Genomic DNA, 26,800 nt, shown 5'->3' on the forward strand with positions numbered 1-26,800 from the left:
GAGTTCTGTGGTTCGATAGAAAGAATCGCACTATGTGCTGCCCTGTTCTTCCCGTCATATCGAGGTTCCCGGCAGACTATTTGATAGTAGTAAGAAAAAGCCTTTTAATTGAAAATATGTCTATTTAGGGGGTTCTTGTCTTGAAAAGATTGAGATACTCTGCTTTACATAATGTACTGTATATACCTTATTAAGCAATTGCAAAAAGAGTCCTTCCCTAAAATACTGATATCAATGCAATTGCTCCTGTCGGCCACTGGGGGTGGTATAATAAGTGATAGAAGAAGTAGCATTTAGGGATGAGCGGACTTGTGAAAGTTCAGGTTCTGATACCCAACCAGAACTTTATTCCAAAGTTTGGTTTGGTTACCAGAACTGTACCCCAACTTGAACCAGAACCCGAACCACATTGAAAACAATGGGGACCCGAACTTCAGCAGCTGGAAAAAATATTTCTCTCTCTCCTCTCTCCTTTCTTTCTCCCCTCCCTCTCCTTTGTTTCTCCCCCTCTCTCCTCTCTCTCCCTTGGTTCCTCTCTCTTCTCTCTCCCTCCTCTCTCTTCCCTCTCTCTCTCCTCTATTTCCTCTCTCCTCTCTATCTCCTCTCTTTCCTCTCTATCTCCTCTCTTTCCTCTCTATCCTCTCTTTCTTCTCTCCTCTCTCTCACCTCTCTCTTCCCTTTATCCTCTCTATCTCTTCTCTTTCCTCTCTCTCCCCTCTCTTTCCTCTCTCCCCTCTCTATTTCTTCTCCCCTCTCTCTTTCCTCTCTTTCTTCTCTTCTCTCTCCCCTCTCTCTTTCCTTTCTCATCTCTCTCCCCGCTCTTCTCCCCTCTCTTTCCTCTCTCTCCTCTCTTCAATTCAATTCAAATGAGCTTTATTGGCAGGACTAAGTACATGTTAGCATTGCCAGAGCATATGGTAAAAATAGGGGGATAGGGGGGTGGGGTAGGGAGGCATATAGAGGTCCAGGATATATTAGGCTCCTTTTAGAGGATAGGGGACATGTCTAGGGTGGGGTACAGGAGTCCATGGCATATCAGGCTTTTTAGTCGGTGGATAAAGACGTGTCCAGGGTGGGGTCTAGAGGTCCATGACATATCAGGTTCCTCTTAGTCTGTGGCAGTATTATTGGTTGTTTCTCTTCCTCCTCCATGGAGGTGAAGTATGGGAGGAGATCAGGCAGTCTTTTGAGGTGAGTGTCCCTCACTGCGGAGTATTTGGGGCACCTCAGCAGGAAGTGGGCCTCATCCTCCACGGCCTCCTTGGGGCACTGCTGGCAGAGTCTGCTCTCTCGGGGTTTGTAGTTCTGTCGGTGCCGCCTGGATTCGATGAGTAGGCTGTGGGCGCTCAGTCTGTACCGGCTCAGGATCTGTCACACTTTGGGGTTTTCTAGTTTCTCTAGATATGGGGCCAGTTTGTACACCCTCTGTAGGTTCTGGTATATCGTCAGTTTCTGGGATTTGTTTATGTCGTTCCTCCAGATGCTGAGATATTCCTCTTTGACTTTGTGTTTTATCTTCTGGATTTCACCTTTTGTCAGGCCATGTAGGTTGATGGCTTGGTCAGACTGGCTTTGGGTACTTTTTGTTGGGAGGCTTTCTGGGACTTCCTGGTGTAGGAAGGGTTTGTGATGGTCTTTCTTCTCTTCTCTCTTTCTTCTCTCCCCTCTCTCTTTCCGCTCTCATCTCTCTCTCCCCCCTCCTCTTTCTCCTCCCTCCTCTCCCCTCTCTCTTTCTTCTCTCTTTCCTCTCTTTCTGCTCTCTCCTCTCTTTCTTCCCTCATCGCTCTCTCCCCTCTCTTTTTCCGCTCTCATCTCTCTCTCCTCCCTCCACTCTCCCCTCTCCCCCTCTCTCTCTCCTCTCTGTTTCCTTTCTCCTCTTTCTTCTCTCCTCTCTCTCTCCCCTCTCTCTTTCCTCTCTCCTCTCTCTCTCCCCTCTCTTTCCTCTCTCCTCTCTCCCCTCTCTTTCCTCTCTCTCCTCTCACTCTCCCTTCTCTCTTTCCTCTCTCTCCTCTCTTTCTTCTCTTCTCTCTCCCCTCTCTTTCCCCTCTCTCCTCTCTCTCTTTCCTCTCTCTTTCTGCTCTCTCCTTTCTTCTCTCCTCACTTTCTCCCCTCTCTTTCCCCTCTCTCTCCTCTCTCTTTCCTCTCTCTTTCCGCTCTCTCCTTTCTTCTCTCCTCACTTTCTCCCCTCTCTTTTTCCTCTCTCTTTCTTCTCTCCTTTCTCTCCCCTCTCTCTTTCTTCTCCTCTCCTTCTCTCTCTGAAACAGACCTCCCCCAAAACTCTGAACATTGCAATGGACTGCCGGGAGAACTCCGTTTTTTGGCATTTAACACTCTCTGTCTGAACCCCAAATGTTTAAGTTTGTTTTCGCTCATCTCTCCTAGCATTGTTACCTTCTTTTCACCAGTCAATAGAATACTAATGGTATGAGGACTACAGTCCACCATGGAACAACCTATAGCTTGCTGCTGTCCGTTAGTAGGTTAAAGTAGTGTGAACTCAGCCCAGCTGCTTTTCTGTATTCTAACGTGTATACTGCTAAGTATTCGGAGAATTCTGTAAATCACAGACCTACATATTGTGACTGTTTGGGATCAGTTTTGCATGTGAGGTTTCTGATATCAGTTTTATACAATATCATGAGACTGTAGTATTATATTGTTTTCTGCATTTCAGCTGTTAGTCGCAGGCATGGTAGGCGATGGATTCACCGGGGACATTGCAATCGATGACATTTCCTTCTTTAATTGTACATTGCATCAAGGTAAGATTAACACATCGATATAATATAAGAAATTAGTTTAAAACATCTGCTTCTCTATGTACTTGTATCCTATTAGAAGATAAGATATTTCCTTTTCCATTAGAAGTTTAATATAGAGACAGGGAACGAGGCTGATGTGGAACCCATGGTGGGAATATGTAACACTGTCATAGCAGCTACATTCAGCCACCACCAGGGGGAGCCCACTGCAGACAGATGTAGACATCATATATTGAGCTGAATACTGACTGTGTAAATTCAGATGCAGTTAGCACCTCCTAGTGGTGGCTGCAAGAAGAAAGAATGACACAATATATGAAGTTAGAAAAAAATAGTTTTCCTATACTGATATATTATAAAATTAGTCATTAAATAATGTGAAATGGAATGATGGACATTACAATTAAAGGGGTATTCCAGCTTGAAGCTTTTATTATTGATCCACTGGTTTGGTGATAAATCCTTGTTGGGTAGAAATCTGAATGCTTGGTGAGACCCCCATTAATCACCAGAATTGTCCCTATTCCACCCCATTCTTCAAAATGTCCCAGAAGCCGTTTTTCAACATGATAACGTCAGACTGCATGTTGCTTGTACTGCTGTGAACAGCCATGATGATGTAAACGTGCTACGATGGCTGCAGGGTCTCCAGACTTGTCTCCCATCGAGCACATCTGGGACATCATTGGTTGGCAATTGCACAGGGAGCTGCCAGCAGTGGATCTTGATGATTTGCCCAAGTGAATTCAGCATGGCAGAACATTCCTCATAATAACCTCCATTGATAGCAGCCAAGGCTGTAAGTGCGGGGACTTCTACACAAGTGCGGGGACTTCGGCATGAGTGCGGGGATTTCTGCACATGTCTCATACTCCATACTGAATAAATCAAGATGTTTTGAAGATTTTTGTTTCAGTTTTTTCATAATTTGCAGATCATTATTACATTTACTCATCCTGTAATTTCTAGAATTCTACAACTTTTCATTATTGGGGTTGCAATTTCAATGTTGAAGAGTGTATAATGATGTATTGAGTTGGAAGGTTTTTTTTTAAAGCCAGGAACCCTCAATGTTCTCAATATGCGGCCATTGTTGGTGATGTACCTGTGCTTATTACTGCATCCTATAAATGACAGATTGGGATTACATTCTCTGTATACGTATCTCACAAGATACTTGGTACAAACGTCTCCTCTCATATTGTATCTTCTTGTCGTAACTCACAATCTGCTGTACTAGAACATTTTTTCTCCAATCCCTATGAAATTGATCTTAAAAGAATTTATCCGACCACAGATGGCAATTACAGACGTTTGTCAAGAAATCTATTACATTCAGCTTTCTTTTTTTTGTGTATCCAACTCTCTTATGTAACAAATAAAACTCCATCCTGGAAATCAATTTACTCCTGTTCATCATGGAGGTAGATCTATCATAAGTAAAACTTTCCCATGAAGTTAAAGACTCCAGAGTATACAGTCTAACAAATGTGAGCAGGAAACGACGCACTAGGGATGTGCGCAGAAATCATAGTGCCCCAAATGAAAACTCGGAATGATCCTCACTCTCCGCAGAGATCTTTAATGTACTAAAGTTATGCTCTCCATAGTTTACCAACATACAGTCATAGCAAAAATGTTGGCACATTTGAAATTGTTCCAGAAAATGAAGTATTTCTCTCAGAAAATTATTGCAATTACACATGTTTATTTCCTGTGTGCGTACTGGAACTACACAAAAAACTGACAAAAAAAGGCAAATTGGACATAATTTGACACAAACCCTCCAAAATGGGCAAAACCAAATTGTTGGCATCCTAGACTTAATATTTTGTTGCACGCCCTTTTGGAATAAATAACTACAATCAATCAATCACTTCCTATAACCATCAACAAGCTTCTTCCACCTCTCAACTGGAATTTTGGGCCACTTTTCTTTTGTAAATTGCTCCAGTTCTCACATATGTGATGGGCGCCTTCTCCCATCAGCATTTTAAGATCTCTCCAGAGGTGATCAATGGGATTTAAATCCGAACTCATTGCTGCCACTTCAGAACTCTCCAGCACTTTGTTTCCATCCATTTCTGGGTGTTTGTTCAAGTATGTTTGGGGTCATTATCCTGCCGGAAACAGATACCTAGGACGCAAACCCAGCTTTCTGACACTGGGCACTACATTGTGACCCAAAATCTGGTAGGCAGCAAAGCAACGAAAAAAAATCTTTGAACCTCCACCATATTTGACTGTAGGTACTGTGCTCTTATCTTTGTAAGCTGCATTCCATTTTTGGTAAACAATGATGTGCTTTACCAAAAAAGCTCTATCTTGGTCTCATCTGCCCGCAAGATGCATTCTTAGAATGATTTTGGCTTAACCATATTCATTTAGGCAAACTGCAGTCTAGCTTTTTATGTCTCTGTGCCAGCGGTGGAGTCCTCCTGGGTCTCCTACCATAGCATTTAATTTCATTCAAATGTCGATGGATAGTTCGCGCTGACACTGATGAACCCTGAGCCAGCAAGACAGCTTCAATTTCTTTGGAACTTGATTAAGGCTGCCTATCGACCATGCAGACTATCCTGCGTTACAACTTTTCATCAATTTTTTCTCTGCCATCCTCATCAAGGGAGATTAGCTACATTGCCATGGGTTGTAAACTTCTTGATTATGCCGCGCACTGTGATCAAAGGAACATCAAGATCTCTGGAGTTTGACATGTAACTTTGAGATTGTTGATATTGTTCAACAATTTGGGTTCTCAAGACAGTTCTCTTCTTCTTCCTGTTCTTCATGCTTAGTGTGGCACACATAAACAGAAAATGCAAAATTGAGTCAACTTCTCCCCTTTTTTATATAATTTCAGGTGTGAGACACTCACCAAACACTAATGACACTCTGACCAAACACTAATGACACATGTACCATTTTTTTGCGTACGTGAAAAATACAACATCTGAATGAGACTTTACCAATTATCAAATAAAATCCTTTTCCAGCTGATGATTGGGTTCTCCTAATTTCAACTACTATTTTCTTGCTCCCTCATGAGTTTTTCCAGTTATGCAGTGATAAATAGTCACAGTCTCCACAGCACAGAGATTATTAATGGTTGACTGAGGAATGTTCTGCTGCACTGAATGTACTTGGCCAAGTCATCAAGATCCGCTTCTGGCAGCTCCTGTGCAATTACCGACCAATGATGTCCCAGATGTGCTCGATGGAAGACAAATCATGAAATGCTGCAGGCCATGGTAGCACATTTAGGCAATACAGGCTGCTCACAGTTGCTCGAGCAACATAAGGACCGGCATTGTCGTCCTGGAAAATGTCTCCTGGGACACTTTAAGGAAATGGCCGCATTACGGATTCCATGACCAAATCAATGTAATGTTGAGCTGTTTATTTATCTAGAATGGAGACTAGAGGGTTTTGGCTACTGTACATTATGCGACACCACACCATAATCCCAGGAGTAGAACTGCTTTCATGAAGCTGCCCACGAGTTTTCGTCAGATTAGAAGAATGTTGCATGATGATCCATTCTGTTCTGCAAGTGAAATTGGACGTCACATACCAAATCTCAGGTATCAGACAGTTTCTCTACAAACTGTCATGGCCACTCCTTCTGCTCATACTTACCCGCTGTGGCATGCTCCTCCTGCAGGCGCGCATCCTCGCCCTCATTCTTCTCCGCTCCCCGGTTCTCGTCGGGTGCGCGTGCGCACTGCCCACTCCAGCACTTCCTCTTTCTGATTTACAGGTGCTCTGTATCTCCTCTCTGTGATCCTGGAGGACCGTGACCCGGAAGTCCTTCAGCACTCCATGTATATAATGAGATTCCTTCCTCTGCTCCTTGCCTGTCTGTCATTTGTGCTTCTGTGACTCAGGTCCACCTTTGTCTTTGCACTGCCTGTTTTGAGTCTCCAATCTGTCCAACCAGTTCAGCTTATCTGTCTCTCCCAGGCTTCCTTGTCTCCTCGTCCAGTCCAGCCCTCCCAGTGTCCTCTCCGTACTCTGTTAGTCTGGTGTCTCTGTCCTGTCCTGCTTCCTTTGTGTCTTCCCCTTCGCAGTGCTCCTTTGGTCTCGCCTGTACCCAGCTCTTACCTAACTGTACTTCATCTTACCCCGCTCTGTCCGTCCTACGCCTAGCTTCTCTATTTTGTACCTCCTACTACCTGTCTCCGGGTTCCAGCTTCTGCGGCAATAGTCTCCCTTGGGTCTGCCCCTAACGCTCCCTGTATAGGGGCTAGTCTACTTGGTCAGCTCACCCTTGAGAGGTTTGTTGTTGTGGATCTGCGGGTCCACCCCAGGTATTCCAAAAGATCTCACACAAACCATCAGAAGGTGTTTGTATGATATTAGGCTATGAGACAGACATCCTGCTACAAGTGCTTCTTTGACCTCACACCACAACACTCAAAGGCTATCATTGTGCAGAGCAAATGACAATGGAGTAATTTGTCTTGTGAGTTAGTGGTCCCATAAGCTAACTAAGCTATGACTGTATCTGTCTATAGGTACTTTGCCAACTTGGGCACCAATTCCCTTGGAAACAACTACTAAGACAACTCTTCCTGTCCACAACTGCTCACTAGATGAACATGTCTGCAGGTCAACAGGGCATTGTATACCAATCACAAAGCTGTGTGATTTCAGAGAAGACTGTCTAGATGGCTCCGATGAAGACAACTGTGGTAAGTCATAGAGTGACAGCTAATGCTCAATGTAAAGGAGTGGAACAACTGTCAGCACCCCTAATTAAAATCTTCTGTCAAGCGTGAATTAAATGTAACACTTTCACCTTTTAACTATGCGTTTTACCTATTTTGGGGCGTGCACTTATTTAGCCTGTGGATAGGGTTAATTTTTAGGAGCCAGCCCGTAGTGTGAGAAGTTACATGGTCTTGCTTTTAAGATTTTAGAGCATCTTCTGAAAGAAGTCTTGCTGTTAAGGCCACAAGTGAGAGAGTGGGTTTAGCAACGAAGATTTATGGATAGCAAGTTCTAGAGCAAGTTCCAGCAGCAATTGACATTTCTTTTTGGCCTGGGTGCAGAGGTTGCAGAAGAGTAATAGGAAGATATCTTTCACATGTAGTGGATACAGTCATAACATAACAGAGCTGAGGCATAAGTCCCCAAGGCAGCTAGAAGGAGTGGGCTACAGAAAAGGCACCGCATTAGCCGGTCCTGGAGGATTTGGGAATTCCTTTTCTGACTAGGAAGGGACATGAAGGTACTACTCTGGTGAAGAAAACAGAAAGTTAGAACAGAACTAGGAAGCTTGTGAAGTATTCTGACACTCATGTATTCCACCTATGATTGAAATGCCGTGTGTGTTATGCATAAGAAGAAAGCCTCTGTATGATACAGAAGATGTGTGAAAGAAGCATTGTACCTTCTATCGCTTGGTACCGCTATAGTTAAGAAATTCCAGTAGTTTTCAGCATTTTACAATGGATTCTGGTCTCACTGATTTGTCTCGTGTTTTCAAGGTTCTTGTACCATCTAACCACTTATGGCCTGTATAGGGGTGGTCAGCAACCCCCAACATCTCATACATAAAGTCAGGGGTACTCTAACCAGGTGCTTTGGGATCGCAAAGCAAACTTCACCACTAATGGGCCCTTACATCAGCTCCTTGCAGCAGTCCCATTGACAATCAATGTGCAACTCCACTCAAGATACAGTAGGTCTCTGTAATCTTCATTTTTTGGCTTCCAGAGTCCTGCTCTCTGGATCGCTGGGAGTCTTCCCTGAGGGATTAACTCATGCACCAGTGTAGGGCCTCAAAAAAAGTATATGAGTATGTCTATCACTGTGCCTACACTCATGTAGTAGATGATTATTTCTGCACATTAGTATGAGTGATCAGAAATGAAGGATTTAATTTACCATGACCTCCAGTAGGGTGTGTGAGGACCTCCAATGCATAAGAAAAGTTCTAAAAGTTTAGTTATGATTTAACTACCACATACAGTTGTGGCCAAAAGTATTGACACCCCTGCAATTCTGTCAGATAATACTCAGTTTCTTCCTGAAAATGATTGCAAAAACAAATTCTTTGGTATTATTATCTTTATTTAATTTGTCTTAAATAAAAAAACACAAAAGAGAATTGGCACCCTCAGCCTAATACTTGGTTGCACAACCTTTAGCCAAAATAACTGCGACCAACCGCTTCCGGTAACCATCAATGAGTTTCTTACAATGCTCTGCTGGAATTTTAGACCATTCTTCTTTGGCAAACTGCTCCAGGTCCCTGATATTTGAAGGGTGCCTTCTCCAAACTGCCATTTTTAGATCTCTCCACAGGTGTTCTATGGGATTCAGGTCTGGACTCATTGCTGGCCACCTTAGAAGTCTCCAGTGCTTTCTCTCAAACCATTTTCTAGTGCTTTTTGAAGTGTCTTTTGGGTCATTGTCCTGCTGGAAGACCCATGACCTCTGAGGGAGACCCAGCTTTCTCACACTGGGCCCTACATTATGCTGCAAAATTTGTTGGTAGTCTTCAGACTTCATAATGCCATGCACACGGTCAAGCAGTCCAGTGCCAGAGGCAGCAAAGCAACCCCAAAACATCAGGGAACCTTCGCCATGTTTGACTGTAGGGACCGTGTTCTTTTCTTTGAATGCCTCTTCTTTCTCCTGTAAAATCTATGTTGATGCCTTTGCCCAAAAAGCTCTACTTTTGTCTCATCTGACCAGAGAACATTCTTCCAAATCGTTTTAGGCTTTTTCAGGTAAGTTTTGGCAAACTCCAGTCTGGCTTTTTTATGTCTCAGGGTAAGAAGTGGGGTCTTCCTGGGTCTCCTAGCATACAGTCCCTTTTCATTCAGACGCCGACGGATAGTAGGGGTTCACACCCCCAGGTTGTTGTACCCTCAGACTGCAGGGCAGCTTGAACTTGTTTGGATGTTAGTCGAGGTTCTTTATCCAACATCCGCACAGTCTTGCATTGAAATCTCTTGTCAATTTTTCTTTTCCGTCCACATCTAGGGAGGTTAGCCACCGTGCCATGGGCTTTAAACTTCTTGATGACACTGCGCACGGTAGACACAGGAGCATTCAGGTCTTTGGAGATGGACTTGTAGCCTTGAGATTGCTCATGCTTCCTCACAAATTGGTTTCTAAAGTCCTCAGACAGTTCTTTGGTCTTCTTTCTTTTCTCCATGCTCAATGTGGTACACACAAGGACACAGGACAGAGGTTGAGTCAACTTTAATCCATGTCAGCTGGCTGCAACTGTGATTTAGTTATTGCCAACACCTGTTCGGTGCCACAGGTAAGTTACAGGTGCTGTTAATTACACAAATTAGAGAAGCATCACATGATTTTGCGAACAGTGCCAATACTTTTGTCCACCCCCTTTTTTATGTTTGGTGTGGAATTATATCCAATTTGGCTTTAGGACAATTTTTTTTGTGTTTTTTCATTTAAGACAAATTAAATGAAGATAATAATACCAAAGAATTTGTGTTTGCAATCATTTTCAGGAAGAAACTGAGTATTATCTGACAGAATTGCAGGGGTGTCAATACTTTTGGCCACAACCGTAGTTAACCCTGAATCAGACACATTTGTTTTCCACACTCTTAGTATGAAACCACAACATTAACTGTGATCTTCATAATTTCTTAGTTTCAGAGTACTGTAACTTCGAAAACGAGACTTTATGTAAGTGGTTCCAGCCTCGGACAACTTCCATTCATCGGGACACTGACTTTCAGTGGACTGTGGGTCAAGGAATTACCATTCATCCAGGAGAAGAAAGTCACAGGCCTCTCACGGACCATACCATGTGAGTAAATATGCTAACTTTGGGATTTCTCTACACGGACTTCCTTACTTCCTTACTGATAATTTTTATATCATTAGCTATCACTTTGTATAGGTGAGACAATTTTACAAGCACCAAAATTAGCAATTTGATGCCATTTTCATTACCCCTAGGATCCTGAATGTTTTGATCTTAAATGATTATACTTTATTTTAAAGGATTGTTATAATTTTCTATCTTCAGGAGCACATCGCTCTTCTGCCTCCCAGCTTTTTTTTTACCTGGCGTAAATGCCGGCTGTTCTCCTAAGCCTGCCATTGTTTTTCTGTTGTTCCTGCACCTGTTTTTTTCATTTTTCCGTTTGTTTTTTCACATTTTGTAGTTTGCGGCGGCCATTTTCCTGAAGCAGAGATGCGAACTCGGCTTCAGGAAAATGGCCGCCGCGATCTCCATCTGCGCAAGTGCGGCATCCCGCGGCCATTTTCCGGAAGCCCCGGGCAGCAGAGCACTCCCATCTGCGCACGCGCGGCCTCAGGAAGATGGCCGCCACCAGCGATAAAGCGGTGAATAGCGCAGAGCGCGCTCTTTTTCTTCAGCTGCGCAGTGAATTCGGCTGTTGGGCATGCGCAGAACACTACGCCAACGCCGGACAGATAATATAAGTAAGAGGTGGGGGAGAAGAAGCCATTTCACCACGCCCTTTTGACCAGACCAGCCTGATTGACAGGCGAAAACGGCGACTTTGGTAAGGTATTTCGGCAGCATAGGTATGGAATCAGGGGACAAAAAATAAACTATTGTAAAGCACAGCTCAGGCCCTATTTAATGCTATTTTTATCTCATACTGAAAAAATGGGGTGACAGGTTCCCTTTAAATATTGATTAATTAAAAGTATTTTTAGAGGTATTCGCCTTTTTTGATGAGCCAATATTACCACTAATCCCAATTGAATTTGGTTTATGATAATGTTCATGCACTTCTCCATTCCTGAGATATAGCCACCATTTATATGTATATTAGTCTAGTCTTGTTGGTCAAGTGGGTGTTCTCCACAAGGAGATACCTTCGAATCAGAGCTGAAGGTAATGCCCACTTGGCTATTAAAAATAGTTTATTATACTGGGAAGAGGTGGCGAAATGGCGAAGAACAGGAACAAAAGAAAAACAACAACAGATTCAGAAAATGTTCTTTCTAATGTAATTTCCAAAATGTAATTTACCACTAGGTAAAGGGTATGGTAATGGGAACATGGGTGGCCCCTAAGTACGCCACTATATTTATGGGTATATTTGAGGGTTGATACATCTATCACTCTAAAGTCACTAATAGTATAAATCCATATAAGAGATTTATCGATGATTTGTTTTTCATCAGGAACGGCACTGCCGATGATGCAACCCAGTTTAATAATGAGTTAAATGACAATAATGACGGGATAGTACGTCATAGATGATCGGCCGCGCTCACGGGGGGAGCGCGGCCGATCGCCGCCGGGTGTCAGCTGATTATTACAGCTGACATCTGGCACTATGTGCCAGGAGCGGTCACGGACCGCTCCCGGCATATTAACCCCCGGAACACTGAGATCAAACATAATCGCAGCATTCCGGTGGCATAGGGAAGCATCGTGCAGGGAGGGGGCTCAGTGCGTGCTTCTCTGAGACCCTCGGTACAAGGCAATGTGCTCACCTTGTACCGAGCGTCTCCTCCCTGCATGCCCCGGATCCAAAATGGCCGCGGGGCTCCTTCCGGGTCCGACTGGGAGGTGGATTGCAAGTGCCTGCTCAGAGCAGGCACCGGCAAACCTGGAGCACTGCCTGTAAGATCGCTGATCTGACACAGTGCTTTGCAAAGTGGGACACAGTAAAAAAGTAAAAACAAAAATATTTACATGTGTAAAAAAATAAATTCCTAAATGAAAAAAAAAATATTGTTCCAATTAATACATTTCTTTATCTAAATAAAAAAAAAACAATAAAAGTACACATATTTAGTATCGCCGCGTCTACAATGACCCGACCTATAAAACTGTCCCACTAGTTAACCCCTTCAGTGAACACAGTTTCCACTGTTCAGGCACATCAGGGGCTCTCCAAATTCGACATGGCGTCCAATCTCAATTCCAGCCAATTCTGCGTTGAAAAAGTAAGACAGTGCTCCTTCCCTTCCGAGCTCTGTGGTGCGCCCAAACAGTGGTTTACCCCCACATATGGGGTATCAGCGTACTCAGAACAAATTGTACAACAACTTCTGGGGTCTATTTTCTCCTGTTACCCTTAGTAAAATAAAAAAAATTGGAGCTGAAGTAAATTTTTTGTGAAAAAAAGTTAAATGTTCTTTTTTTTTAAACATTTCAAAAATTCCTGTGAAACACCTGAAGGGTTAATAAACGTCTTGAATGTGGTTTTGATCAGCTTGAGGGGTGCAATTTTTAGAATGGTGTCACAGTTGGGTATTTTCTATCATATAGACCCCTCAAAATGACTTCAAATGTGATGTAGTCCCTAAAACAAAAATGGTGTTGTAAAAATGAGAAATTGCTGGTCAACTTTTAACCCTTATAACTCCATAACAAAAAAAAATTTTGTTCCCAAAATTGTACTGATGTAAAGTAGACATGCAGGAAATGTTACTTATTAAGTATTTTGTGTGACATATCTCTGTGATTTAAGGGCATAAAAATTCAAAGTTGGAAAATTGCAAAATTTTCTAAATTTTCGCCAAATTTTAATTTTTTTCACAAATAAACGCAGGCATTGTCAAATAAATTTTACCACTATCTTGAAGTACAATATGTCACGAGAAAACAATCTCAGAATCATCAGGATCTGTCATTAACGTGCAAACCACGTGCAAAGACCTTAGATGACGTCACGGCTTGTGATTGGTCACGTTGCGGTCACGTGACCGCTCCGCGACCAATCACAGGCCGCGACGTCATCTAAGGACTTTCAAGCGCTCATTCTTATGAACGGAAGCTGGCGGTTACAACCAGGGCGCGTCAGAGGGTGAGTATATCAATATTTTTTATTTTTATTCTTTATTTTACACATTAATATCGATCCCGATACCGATTCCCGATACCACAAAAGTATCGGATCTCGGTATCGGAATTCCGATACAGCAAATATCGGCCGATACCCGATACTTGCGGTATCGGAATGCTCAACAACACTAGTGATGGAATAATAATTTCTGCAATTGGATGTGTTTAAATAAAATGCTCCTTAGGCTCTAAGTCCCTACATCATTCTGCTGTCAGATTACATAGCAAAAACCTGCTGTCAGATTCCCTTGAACAGGTAACAGTCATTTCAGAAAACATTTGACATGTAGAGACGTGTTTTGGAAGTTTTCATCAGTGGAGATCTGGGTGCGGAAACCCCCACCGATTGCTAAGATGAAGGAGCGGAAGTTCTCAGCCTAGGGCTGTTTTCCTCCGAGGTTGTAGACAGAGCACATAGACTTTTTTATTGAGCCCTTCTTCCTGGGGTTTAGCAATCAGTTGGGATCTCAGCACACAGACCCCCACGGATCGAACCTTGACATTTCTTTATGACAAGCCAATAAACTTTATTTGACCAAGGAGTAGTAATAACCCTGCAATGCAACTAGTTTTGTATGCAAGATGGTGCATTTACAAATAATTAAAACCTGAAATATCCTCTAATAAAAGCCAGAACTATTTGCACCCGTTTTGTGTTTACCTAAAAACAACATTAACGAATGGGAATATTATTTCAGGTAATTGTATTGTAAGGTACCATTTGACTTTAGGTTGTTTAGTGAATCATTTGCAATTTCTGCTTTATTGCTTTTTTTTGCCTTGCAGCCAGGCAGATGGAAATAGCTGTTTACCTTACTGTCTCAGATATTGGTGAGAGCGTTCGTTCCTTTCATTTGCAGGTCTTGGCTCCAAAAGGGAATATGCAAATAAAACACTGATGTAGGCAGATTGTATCAATCTAATTTATAATCTGTGGCTTTAATACAATTCGTTTCTTGAACTAGGAGGCAATTACTAAAAGTAGCAATAACAGCTTGGCCGGCAGATTAATAAGTGGGGAGGAAATGGTAATAAAACTTTACAAAACTTCTAGCTACCATTTACTGGAATTAAGTATTGCAATGCCAAAAAAATTAATAACTAAAAAGCAAATATACATACATAAGTAACAATAAACTGTATTTTCTGGACTATAGCACGCACAATTTAGCAAGATATTGTCATTAACCTAAAATTCCATGATCATTTCCTAAAAGTATTTTGACCTTGAAGGTACAATTTTTTATCGCATTATTTGGGGTTTATAACACAAAAGTTGTGGGAAACTTTTTAAAAACTTTCATAGTATTCTATAAATGACATGTTAAAGGGAACCTGAAAGTGGAACCATGCTACCTGATCAACATTGCAGCATTTCAGAGAGAAAGATACCTTTAAAAGTCATAAAAACTTAATTCCAGCTCAACCCAGTTGCTCTATGCTCGTCCACCTGGGGCTCAGACACCGGCCTCACATCAAGGAAAATAGTAAAAATTGGAGTCCGGCTCAACAGGACTGGATTTTCTTTTCTTTTTATTTTCAAAAGAAAACATAGTGCATAAAAAAGAAAAATCTACATGGTCGACATGACCCAGTCTACGCGTCTTGACTGCACTAGGCAGTCTTACTGAGTGCAGTCAAAATGGGTCATGTTGACCATGTACATTTTTCTTTTGTATGCACTATATTTTCTTTTGAAAATAAAAAGAAAAGGAAAGTCCAGTCTTGTTGAGCCAGACTCCAATTTTTTCTATTTTCCTTTAAAAGTCGCCAGGAACTGAGCTGCACTGGTGACTAGTCGGACAGGCTGGTTCCCGGTGTCTTCTCCCCACCAGCTCACCTTGAGTGATGGGTCTCTTGCTGTGTGACACCTGTGAGTCATTGGTAGCAGGTGGGCAGAACCCGCTGGGGGCCGGCCTATTCGACCTGGATGGCTGAGTCCATGGTGGGTTTTAAAGAATGGTTGAACATTGAGCCAAACATACATGGTTGAAATCATACAGAGTTTTTGAAGAAGTCATTGAGGATGATTTTGAAGCAAATCTGCTCCTAAAAAGTCGTCAGAAAGCCATGTATGTTTTTTTCATCTTTTTTTTATCAGGAGATTTTGGAGTGGAAAATATCCCAAATCCTCCTCAAAATTCTCTTGCAAATCTTTTCCAATTCATTTTTATGGCAGATCCACTTTGCTTTCCATATGAGTTGCTTTTTTTCTTAAGAAAAGAGTTTTAGAAAAACTCCTTGAGGAAAGTATGAAAGTTCGTCCCTTATTTGGGTACGTGCACATCGCGTCTTTATGTGGTGGATTCCACTTGATACCCGCCTGAAAAAGCACTCAATGAATATTAAAAAAATGCACAGCAATGTCGAAACCACTTGTACCCATGTTTCGTCTATTGTAACTTCTTTCAGCCACTTCAGGATTTGAAAACCACCAAGCGGCTAATAAAAGTAACTGGTCCATTTTTTTTTTCTGCTGCAAGAATGAAAAATACGACAACAAAGAAGAGGACTCTAGAAAACACCACCAGAGTTTTACTGAAGCGACTTATGCTTCAAAAACTGTGGGTATGCCGGAGACTAAACGACGCATTGTGCACATACCTCTTGATGCAGATCTTGAAAAAAACCTCTCCAAATGAGGTACTGTCTAAGCAAAAGGGTGCAAAAAAATAATCTTCAGGAAAAAACTCTTCCAAAACTCTTAGAAACTGCTTCAAGAAAGCAAAACTCCTCCAAAAATTCACCAAAAACATTTGGTTAAATGGTTTATACTTGAAAACTTTTGTTTTTTTTAACTGAAAAAAGCTTAGTGTGAGCATAGCCTTATTGTGTAGGATCCTGGAGCCTCTGGTGTAACGTATAGATAACCAAAACTTTAAATACCTCTTCTAGTCAACAATGCCTAACATTTTGGTAAAGATTCCATAATCTTCATGCCATCCTTTTAATACTGTATGTGTTCATGTTGTAGCGAGCTCAGTAATTAATCGCTGCAGTCAGTAAAGTGTCAGAACTGTACATGCCTCAAAGTAATTTACTTTCCCATTATCCTAATGAGTAATGAACATCTAGTATGTTGGGGTAATCTGCCATGTGCTTCGATGTTGACATGTCTTTAATTAATTCAGCCAATAAGAAAGAGACTGAGAATACAAAAGATGGCGTAGTTAATTTCCAGTAATGTCCGCATTGAAGACACAATGTCACGATGTAAGTCTCAATGATTTCTTGCCAGCTGCAGAAACTTGCCTAAAGTCCCCTTAGATAACAGCAGATAACAATTGTCTGACTTGTATATTGAAGACTATGAAAAGAGATTGTGTTATTATCCATATCTGTCAGTGCAGGTCGTAAGGAATGGAGATCTGGAGACCTTGTAAGTACAGAAGGCTGAAACCCTCTTCTACCCCAAGATCTCAATTTATGTCAATCAGCCTTGTTGTCTTCTGGGTCTCTACACTTGGGGGTTCAATGCACAATAAATGACTGTCATCCAAACGATGATTTGGCCGATGATTTGGCCAACAGCTATCTTGCCCAGTTCTTTGATACATATGAGTGCTTGCTCGGTCGAGTGCTCCTGTGTACTCTTTGCGAACCGTTGCTAGACATATCTTGCATTGGCCAATCTCACAGAGACCAAAAGTATAGATAGTCCAATAACAAAAAAGCTGGATCCTTATCTCACCAGACGCCTTCTGTTGGGGACTCCATACACATTGGACTGTCGGCAGAGCTTGTCGATATTGGTGCGTTTAGCTAACACAAGCTTAGTGTGTATGGTGGCCTTAAAGAGACAATGGGATTATTTTCAAAACTTAAACTTACTGATAGGTATAAAGGAATGTTATAATACCAGGTCCTAGCAAGGTGCAGTCAGGCCAAAATGTCAGACGAGGAAGGTCGCATTAAATTCCATCTATATTAGATAAAAAGGATCACTATGTACATCCATCTTTTCTTAGGGGTAGAATTTAAACACAGAGTTGAAGCCTTGGGACCTTCTGCCACATACAAAATAAACTTTAATTCAGAACTTCAGATTTGGGACATTTGTAGACATTGTCCACTTTCAAGATACTTTTGGCCAAATGCTACCTGTAAAAAAACAAACTAAAGCCCACCATACAAAATAGACTAATGTCGGCAGAATTTGATGATATTGACCTATTGAACCAACACTCTAGTTTGTATCTGGGTGCCGGGGAAGATGTCTCACATGTCTGATTTTGGACTGTTAATCACTTTGCTCTCCCAGAGGTAAGCTGCCAGCTGAGATGTCTGTCAGCAGCTTTCTTATACAGCACATAGGAGCTCTGAGCCGAACAAGTGCTCATTTGTATGAGAGAACCAGCTAAGATGACTGCTGGCCGAATGATCGGCCGAAGCATTGTTCATCCCACAATCATCTAATGTTCTATTTATGTTCTCTGGATCCAAAACAGTGTCTCTGCCACTGCCGTGCTTTCTGTTAATGACATCACATTGACAGTGACTGTCAATCACAGAGCTCAGCGCCTGGTGCCATCTACATCAGTAGAGCAGATGAACTTAGTCATTGGTTGCAGCACGGATGATTTGATGTCTCCAGTTGCAACCAAACACCAGAGCCTGGGCAGTGATGGAGACCAAGGGGTGCTGGATTTAAGGAGAATTAGAAAAAGTTAGGTTGCTTTCCAATAAGTAGCTGAACATATGTTGAGATGGGGAAAAAGTCTTAAGGCCAGCCACCAAGAACTCCAAAGATGCCCCCAAACTTTTAGTTTCAGTGTAAATTTGCTATACCCACTGTCTTGCAATCTAGTTTAAGGAATTGTCCCCACAAAATCAGAACTGTTGTTTAATTAACAGTAAAGAAGTGTTTCTTTTTTTTAATAGAGAGTTGAATCGCCTAAGCTGGCTAGATCAAGGCGTTAAATCTAAAGAATCACTTGGTTATTCACCCTTAACTTAAAAAAAGATATGTAAACTTGTAGGTTAAATTTGCAGTATCAAACTTAATAACCGGAAAAAACATAGTAAAGACATGAACATAGCAAGTGTTCATCAGCTGAGAAACGGTCATAATGAGGCAAGGTGGAACATGAAACAAATCCAAAATTTGGATGAGACTGGAGTATTCTAAGAACGTGGCCAAGATGGAAAGCAGGGCCAGCATCAGAGACAAAAACAGAATCAAATAGCAAGATGGAAAATAGCCAAACAAATAATACCTAAGAGAGAAGCCAAAGAATCCATGGCAGCTTCCATTTTGAAAAGGCCGTCAGGCCTGACATAGTTACTATCCGCAACAGCCTGAAGTAGTCGATGGAAGGAAGCAGAGAGTCATTACTGCAGAGGCGGAGGTGTACGAGCTGCAGCCATTCGCAGGGACTTCCTGCTGGAATGAGGTACCATTATTATAAATGGCACATGATACTGTAGAACGGGGCCCGGTTACAGTCTCCGTATTGGGTTTAGTACTTTCAAGTAATGCCACTGGCCTTCATCTCTATTGTCTCACAAATGCCGCAACCAAGTGATGCGCCTCGACCAGTCATGGTAATAGATGGTCTAATTAGCATGCAGAACTAACTAATTTGAATAAGTTAAAAAATTGTATTTATTCATAAAATTACTGAATTTTTATGTAAATTATATCTACAAATATACTGTAGCATGGTGGTCTAAGGGTCAAAATGTAAAACTTCCACTTTTGTCTGGAATAAGGCAGATGATTGATGTTTTTATTGGGGACAAACTGTAGGTAAGTACACACCTAAATGATTGATTGGGTGTCTATACTGGCCACTTCTCTCAAGTTCTGGAGCCATATTTTAATAATTGATGGAACATATTCCTCTGCTCACCAGAGAACGTATTTTGTCTTCACAAAACAAAAAATGCTAAAAATACATGACCGTCCATTATAGTCAGAAGACCATAACCATAGAAATACCTACAGTAATATATAATGGTACCATAAATGACCATACAACATTGACTTCATAGGTCCACAGAAGAAGGCTGGTATTTATATGCGGACAGCTCTAATGGAGAATTTGGTCATACTGCTCATATCATGACTCCTGTCATATCCCATACTGGACCCAAGTGCAAGCTGACATTCTGGACTTACATGAATGGAGCAACTGTGGGATCACTGCAGGTAGGTAAAATAATGGAAAAAAATAAGGACTCGTGCATATGGATATTTAATAGAACACCTTAAGATAAGGAATCATTGTTTCCATATTGCACGTCTCCATTGTAAGCAATGGAAGCAAACACTTGTCAATGGAACAAAGAGACGGGGATGATTTCAGCACAAATGCTACCTTATTCATTTTTTTATGTGGAATTATTCAGTACTCCTTAAATTTGTACTTTCGGATCCCCATCGATTTTTAGCAAATTCAATGGCTTTGAATGGAGCACCTGCTAGACCGCCTTTTTGTTTTGAGGAGAGCCTTGTTTTGATTAGTGGGGCCCAGTGCTCGGAATGCATGAGGCATTTAATAAGTTATCACCCATCTTGTGGGATCTTGGTAAAACTCATTTGACATAAAAAAACGTACTTAGTTTTATTATATGCATATTATCCCTTCAGAAGGTGTCCTTTCTTCCAGGGGCCACTCATAGGCACTGGCCAATGGGAAGGTTTGTCCCTATCTATTAAGATACAGGAAAGATATATATCTTGGTACCGTGTTAGCCAGTAGATAGAAAAATGTCATTTCCCTATCTATTAGTATGTTTTGGAGTATGTAAGGAAACTGGAGTACACGGAGGAAATCTACATCAACACAAGGAGAACATACAAACCCCATGATGATGGTCTCATGTATATTTAATGTGGACTTCTGGCAGATAGGTCCGTACAGTGATTCCCCAATGATATTTACCGCAGTGAGTATTATTGCAAAAAAAAGGTGCTGGGAAGCTGCAAATTTCATCCTTTGCAAAGTAGGGTGAAACTCATATCTACTGTATGTCACAGCATATATTTACATTCTGCGGATCTCAAACCCACAGCTCCTATCAAGGTTACAGTGCCGATATATTTTGTATCTTGCGCATGAGATTTCTTGAAATCACGTGCACCTTGCGGGCACTGTAAAATGCAGTGAGCTTTCCGCAAGCTGAAATGCAGCAGAAAATTCTCTGTGTTTTTGCACCATGGGAATTTAGCTTTAGGCCTCAATTTTTCTCCTACGCGTTGTTTTTCATGGATTTCACTCATACAAGTGGTCTTTGCAAAATTATGGAGACACGTCCAATTATGATCTGAGCGTCAGATCAAAATCAGCAATGCTCTTCTGTGTGTCAGCAAAAAAATTATACAGCCCTTAGATGCCATCCGAGTACTGTCCATTTATTACTCTTATATATTGACCTACAAAGCCTGGTATAGTCTGTATCTTTCATATGTCTCCAAACTAATCTGATATCTTCTCACACATAATCTCCGTTCTTCCCAAGACCTTCTTCCCTCCTCAGCGATTCCTCACCCAATCGCTTCCAACACTTCTCCCACATATCCCCCATCCTCTGGAATTCTGTGACCCAACGTGTCTTATTATCCACCACACTCGGAACTTTCAGACAGAACTTGAAAACCGATCTCTTCAAGAAAGCTTACAGCCTGTAATGACCCCACTGCCACCTCAAAACCCCCCGACCTACTGTCTGTTTCCCCATTATCTTGTAGACTGTGAGTCCGCTAGGGCCGAGCCCTCTCCCCTCTGTACTGGTCTGTCCTTGTTAGTTTGTTCATTGTAACTTACCTTTCTATCTTGTATGTAACCCTTTTTCACACGTACAGCATCATGGAATCAAATGGTGCTTTAAAATAAATAATAATAATATATTGGACAGATTTTCTCATACAAGAAAGTTTCCGACATCTGAATGAGCGCTTAGATTGACTTTAGGACCCCAATGCTGCAAGATGCCATAGTAATCACTGCACCATGTACGGTATTAAATTTAGTTGTCTGTGGCTGGCAGCTGCAACTCCGGGCATGGATATTGCTGCTTGTCTAGATTTATGGTATAATCCCTGTCTACTACTTTGGCTCAGTTTGTCAAGCTGTTAACATGAGAAAGGGCACGTACTACCTATCGCTTTTGGTCCAAAATGAATATTGTGTGGGATAAAAAGGCTGCGCGGTTCATTCCCTGCAGTGTTTTTGTAGTGAGCCCGTTTGGCAGCTAACAGTAGGTGAACATTTAACAAGGAGCCAGGTCCCCGCCATGCTACCGCAGCTGTATCTGATGGAAAGACAACTGGAGTATTGAGCTCAATCTTTAATAAAGTATGCCAGGTATCATCTAGAAACACAAAAAACTGGAAAGCAATCAATACATAACAAGAGCGGAACAACCTAATGATTAAAGGGAAAAAAAACACTAATTATGCCGTAAATGCTACCGCACATATGTTACATTAGAGCAAGGTGGTGGCAATTACAACCGTAACATGAGGCTGAGAGAAGTTCACGGAAAACGTTCTTCTGTATTGATGGTTGCAGTGCGCTTATGATTTCATTTATTTCTCATAAGCATTTATGCTTCATTCACACTTCAGTTTTTTTCTCAATCTGTGAACTGTTTAAGTTTTAAAACTGACCCATAGAGTTTAATGGAACCTTTCACACACTCGTTTTTTTAATGTTTCAATGTGTGGCCATTGCGTTAGACTGGGATCAGATGGACTTTAAAAAAAAATATCGTCCATTTTACATTCAGAAAAAAATGGACAATTTTTAATCTGTGTGGCATCCGTGTGTCCATTTTTTTTTATACAAGTAAAAAATGTACAAGACCAAGACAGTTCCTTTGTTAATAATGCAATGGATCTGGAAAAAATACATGGCTGGCTTAGTTATCGAAATGAGCAGTGAAGCAATCCTTTAGTGGGACTATCCCTTTTATACTTGTACATAAAATTGTTGCCAAAAAAAGGTTGCACGTCTTTCTGCACTCCCTCTTTTGCGTAAAAGGTTTTGACTTATTTTAATTTTTTTTTTGTTGCTCTTGCCAATGCAGAAAATTTACAGGATTTGTTGTGCAATAAATATGCTATTATTGTACAATAGAAATTGGCATAAATTACGACGTTGATGGCATAGATTTGACGTTCTGGTTCATAGACAGCCAAAGATGGACCAAATTAATTAAATGGTGATTATAGTAAAGTCATAAGGGAGAATTATGATCTATTTCCAATTTTCTGTATTGCTGTTGATTATAATTAGTGAAGGAGGTGTTACATCTCAGGAACATGTAAGGGGCACAGATTGCCTACAACGCCACCTTAGTCACAACCCATCAAGTAGACCCCACATTTACTAATGGATAGCTATAAAGAGTAAGTCAACCTATGATACCATATATTATATATGGGTGCCCTTTTTAGTTGCAAATAGATCAGTGGGTGTCCAGATCCAGAGACACCCCCAATGATCTTTCAAAAAAATTGCAGAGAAATGTTCATGATACGAGACGGGAGCGCAGAGCTCCAGCCTGAGCACGTGTACAGAGCAGATCACCGATCACTATGTTTTTTTTTATCGATCAGTGCAACCTTTAGGACCCCCATGTGGCCCTCATCTTGTTCCTCCCTGGATGGACTCCTATCTCTCTCAACACACCCTGAGTGGTTAATTACCATAGATTGATGCTTAATTTACGCAACAGCTATCCTCCCCAGGGTAGTCTTTAGGTACAGGTCTACCGGCTCGTATGTAATGACCGGGATCATTTGGATGCTGTCTGGCAGAATAGCTGCAGTGACAGTATGGCTCAGAAAAATCGTCACAATTTAGACTGTCTAGGTCTTGTTAAGTCATCCCATTTTTTCCTCTTGTGCAAAAAAAATTGACCAGTTTTTAAGCAACGTGCTGGATCCATTTCTGTATGATGTGTCTTCTTTTACCGTTCATTTGTCTATTTTTCTTGTATGCAAAAAAAAAACTGATGGAGATTCCCAAAAAGTTTCTTAGCAATCATTGAAAAACGGATCAGGCACGGATGCAATGACGATGGTGTCCACGTACAATTTATTTTCATCACTGATCCATTAACTTTGACCTTCTCATTTGGATCTAAGGGACCTAAGGGCTCGGGTCAGCTGCAACTACTTCACCCAGTCTAGTTATGCTCGTGCTGGTGACATCCATAAGACTATGGTCCTATTTACCTTCCAGATAATTTGACCTCAGCATCTCTATAAATATGGCCAAAGTTGCCCCATACCAGTTCCCGTGAAGGCATACATAGTATACTCGCATCTCCTGTGTAACTTACGTAGGAATTTGATTTTCTTCCCCCATTCTTTTGTCCTATTCATCAAACGCAAACAGTATTCACAAGATATATCCCAACAAAATATATCTTCAAAGTCACACAGATCAATTGTTTCTGTAGGCCAATACATCACTAGAAAATTTCATTACAAAATGCTACTAGAAACTTTTTCTATAATTCTCATTTCAATTAAGATCGAAATATCATCGGGAGAGATTACTCTTTGTTAAGAAAAGACACAGAAATATCCCCCGTAATGCTAATCTCACAGTATTAACATGAATGATTACCCTCGGCCCGGCGTGGCAGAGGATTGGCTCCAAGTTACTCCTTTTAATATTTTGCAGAGTACATTTTATATCAGTGCACTGATGAAAAGAGTAGTAACAGTGGGTTAGAATATAATATATTTTATATAGGAGCCATTAGTCAAATATCCTACCACTGAATAAGTCATTTGTGGAATGAAATAATTGGCCTTAAAGCAAGTGAGGATTTTGGGGGATTTTCTTGTGGGTTCTGGTTTGTTGCAGGAAGAGGCCCCCTGAATTTCAGTAGAAGTATAATATGCAGACATTCAGATAGGAAGACAACTTGAACTCTAGTGTCACCCATCCTAAAAATCAATTTTAGCAAGCCTTGCCATATGACTTAGGATAAAAGCCAAACCAGAATCTTAATTTGAAGATACATGTTTTGGGGTGTTGCCCCTCAGCAGTGCAAAGCAAGAGATCTAATTTGGCTGTATGAGAGACCTCTGAATTTGGTCGAAGGTCTAAGGGGTAACAGTTCCAATCTGAACAAAAGCTGAGGAGATTGGTAAGGGTGAGTTTTGCTTCATAGATATATATATATATATATATATATATATATATATATATATATATATATATATATATATATATATATATATATATATATATATATATTTTTTTTTTTTAAAGTTATGGAATTTTTAAAAACAATTTATCCACCACATGACTCCTTTGTATAGCAGCCACTGTAATCCATGAATCCTTCATCCATCTAAGTAAAAAATGGCTGAGAGAATGGCCTTGTGGATGGGATTGAGAGTAAAGTGTCAGTCTTCGACCATGACGCAAAGCTATGTAGGATAATAAAAACTGAGCGATATTGTGTAATATTACATAATGATCTGGATAAGATGTCTGCAGTCACATGATAGATGAGGTTTAATGTTGATAAAACCTATTGTTACATTAAATGGGAGTATACTCGAGATTACAGAACAGGAGAAGGACTTTGGGTATTCTGGTTATAAGTAAGTTGAGCAGCAGTACTCAATGTCAAGTAGCTGCCCCAAAAATCAAACAATTTTTTAGGGTGTATAAAAAGAGAGATAAAGTGATCCCAACTTATTTTTACCCCTCTATAAATCATTTATCAGGCTACATCTTGAAAATGGGATCCAATTTTAGGTTCCAAATTTTAAAAAGGATATTCAGAAGTTAGAGTCAGTTCAAAGGCGGCCACTATATGATTACATGGGATTGAAGGCCTCTCATATGAATAGAGGTTGGAAAAATTGAGCTTGACTAGCCTCAGAGAACTTATTTACATGTATAATTAAATATATATGTGGTCAATACAAAGGACTGGCACTTGACTTATTTCTTACAAGGACCTTATAAAAACCTAGTAGCGAGCATTCATTATTTGTGGTGGAAAGGTGATTCTGACAGCTAAACAGGAAAGGGTTCTTTACAGTTAGAGCAGTCAGACTGTGGAATGCCGACCACAAGAGGTAGTAATGGCAGATACTATAACAGCTTTATAAAAGATGTTTTTCTCACAACAAATGGTATTATTAGTTATAAATAATCTAGTGATAGAGAACGTAGAACTCGTGGAGAAAGGTTGAACTTGATGGACTCGTGTTTTTTACAACCCATATAAACCATGTAACTTTGTAAGAGAACATGTCAATCATCTCTACTATTCTGTCATCAGAATGCTAACACAAGGCAGAAGAGAAATACTTATTTTTATATTTTAGACCGTTACTGTTTTTCATCGATTGTATAAAGAGCCGGGACGTGGCAAGCAAAAAATAGACAGATGGTCAATCTTTAGAAAATTCCACTTCGGAATAAAATGTCTGGATCTCATCAATGCCTGCTATGAAAGTATTGATTTTTATTTTAAAATTGGCTGTACAAGTTACAAATGCAGAAATGTATCATAGAGAATCTATATATTGCGTGAAGTTGTAATTCAAAATGAGATGTCTATGCACCTTTTTATTCTTATAGTTTAACGATACCTCTATCTTTGATATTGCAGGTCCTTATTAGACTCGTCAATGTGACTTATGAAGTTTGGTTCCAAAGTGGGAAACAAGGAGCTAAATGGAGGAGGGCAGAGGTTTATTTGGGGACATTGTCTGACTTTCAGGTTTGTATAATTGTGTTACATAGTTGAAAGGTTTTCCAATATTGAAGCATCTACGGTCTGTCCTTAGCACAGATCGTCAGTGATTGATTGCTGGGGATTATCAGATTGTGCAGGTGATTCATTGGAGAATGAACCCTTCCAGGGCCGAGACAAGGTATTTTAGTGACCTACGGAAGTTGAAGCTGATGTCACCCCCCGACCCTTGCTGAACCCACAGCCCCAAAGTAAATGAATGATTCAGAGACTTGGAAGGTCATGGGCCGGAGGAAGGCGCTACATGCTAAAGAGATTCAGCAATATCAGGGTTTTTTTCAGTGTGCCCCCCTCGGAAAGGCAAGAGGTAGCGCCCTAAGCGGGTGACTACCCTGCCTACCCTTTGTCCTGGCCCTGAACCCCTGAACTTATTGCCAATACTTAGATGCAATGATTGCTCTGCTAATTGGGCTGTTGGGCTCTAATTCAAATCATGGTGTCACAGATTTCAGTTTCCAGCAGAATTATAAAC

At 41.0% G+C, this 26,800-nt stretch overlaps 1 protein-coding gene across 1 annotated transcript in view; it reads left to right on the forward strand.

The window, feature by feature from the left end:
• The window catches only part of MALRD1 (MAM and LDL receptor class A domain containing 1), a 491,201-nt gene that overhangs the window by 235,600 nt on the left and 228,801 nt on the right, over nucleotides 1-26,800 (forward strand). Inside the window, exons 19-23 of the mRNA XM_077268326.1 lie at nucleotides 2,675-2,762; nucleotides 7,280-7,456; nucleotides 10,401-10,560; nucleotides 19,582-19,738; nucleotides 26,185-26,295. Of these exons, the coding sequence (XP_077124441.1) occupies nucleotides 2,675-2,762; nucleotides 7,280-7,456; nucleotides 10,401-10,560; nucleotides 19,582-19,738; nucleotides 26,185-26,295 (693 nt within the window). The remainder of the gene's footprint in view (nucleotides 1-2,674; nucleotides 2,763-7,279; nucleotides 7,457-10,400; nucleotides 10,561-19,581; nucleotides 19,739-26,184; nucleotides 26,296-26,800) is intronic.

Source organism: Ranitomeya variabilis, chromosome 6 (genome assembly GCF_051348905.1).
Source record: "Ranitomeya variabilis isolate aRanVar5 chromosome 6, aRanVar5.hap1, whole genome shotgun sequence".
In the NCBI taxonomy this organism is placed as follows: domain Eukaryota; kingdom Metazoa; phylum Chordata; class Amphibia; order Anura; family Dendrobatidae; genus Ranitomeya; species Ranitomeya variabilis.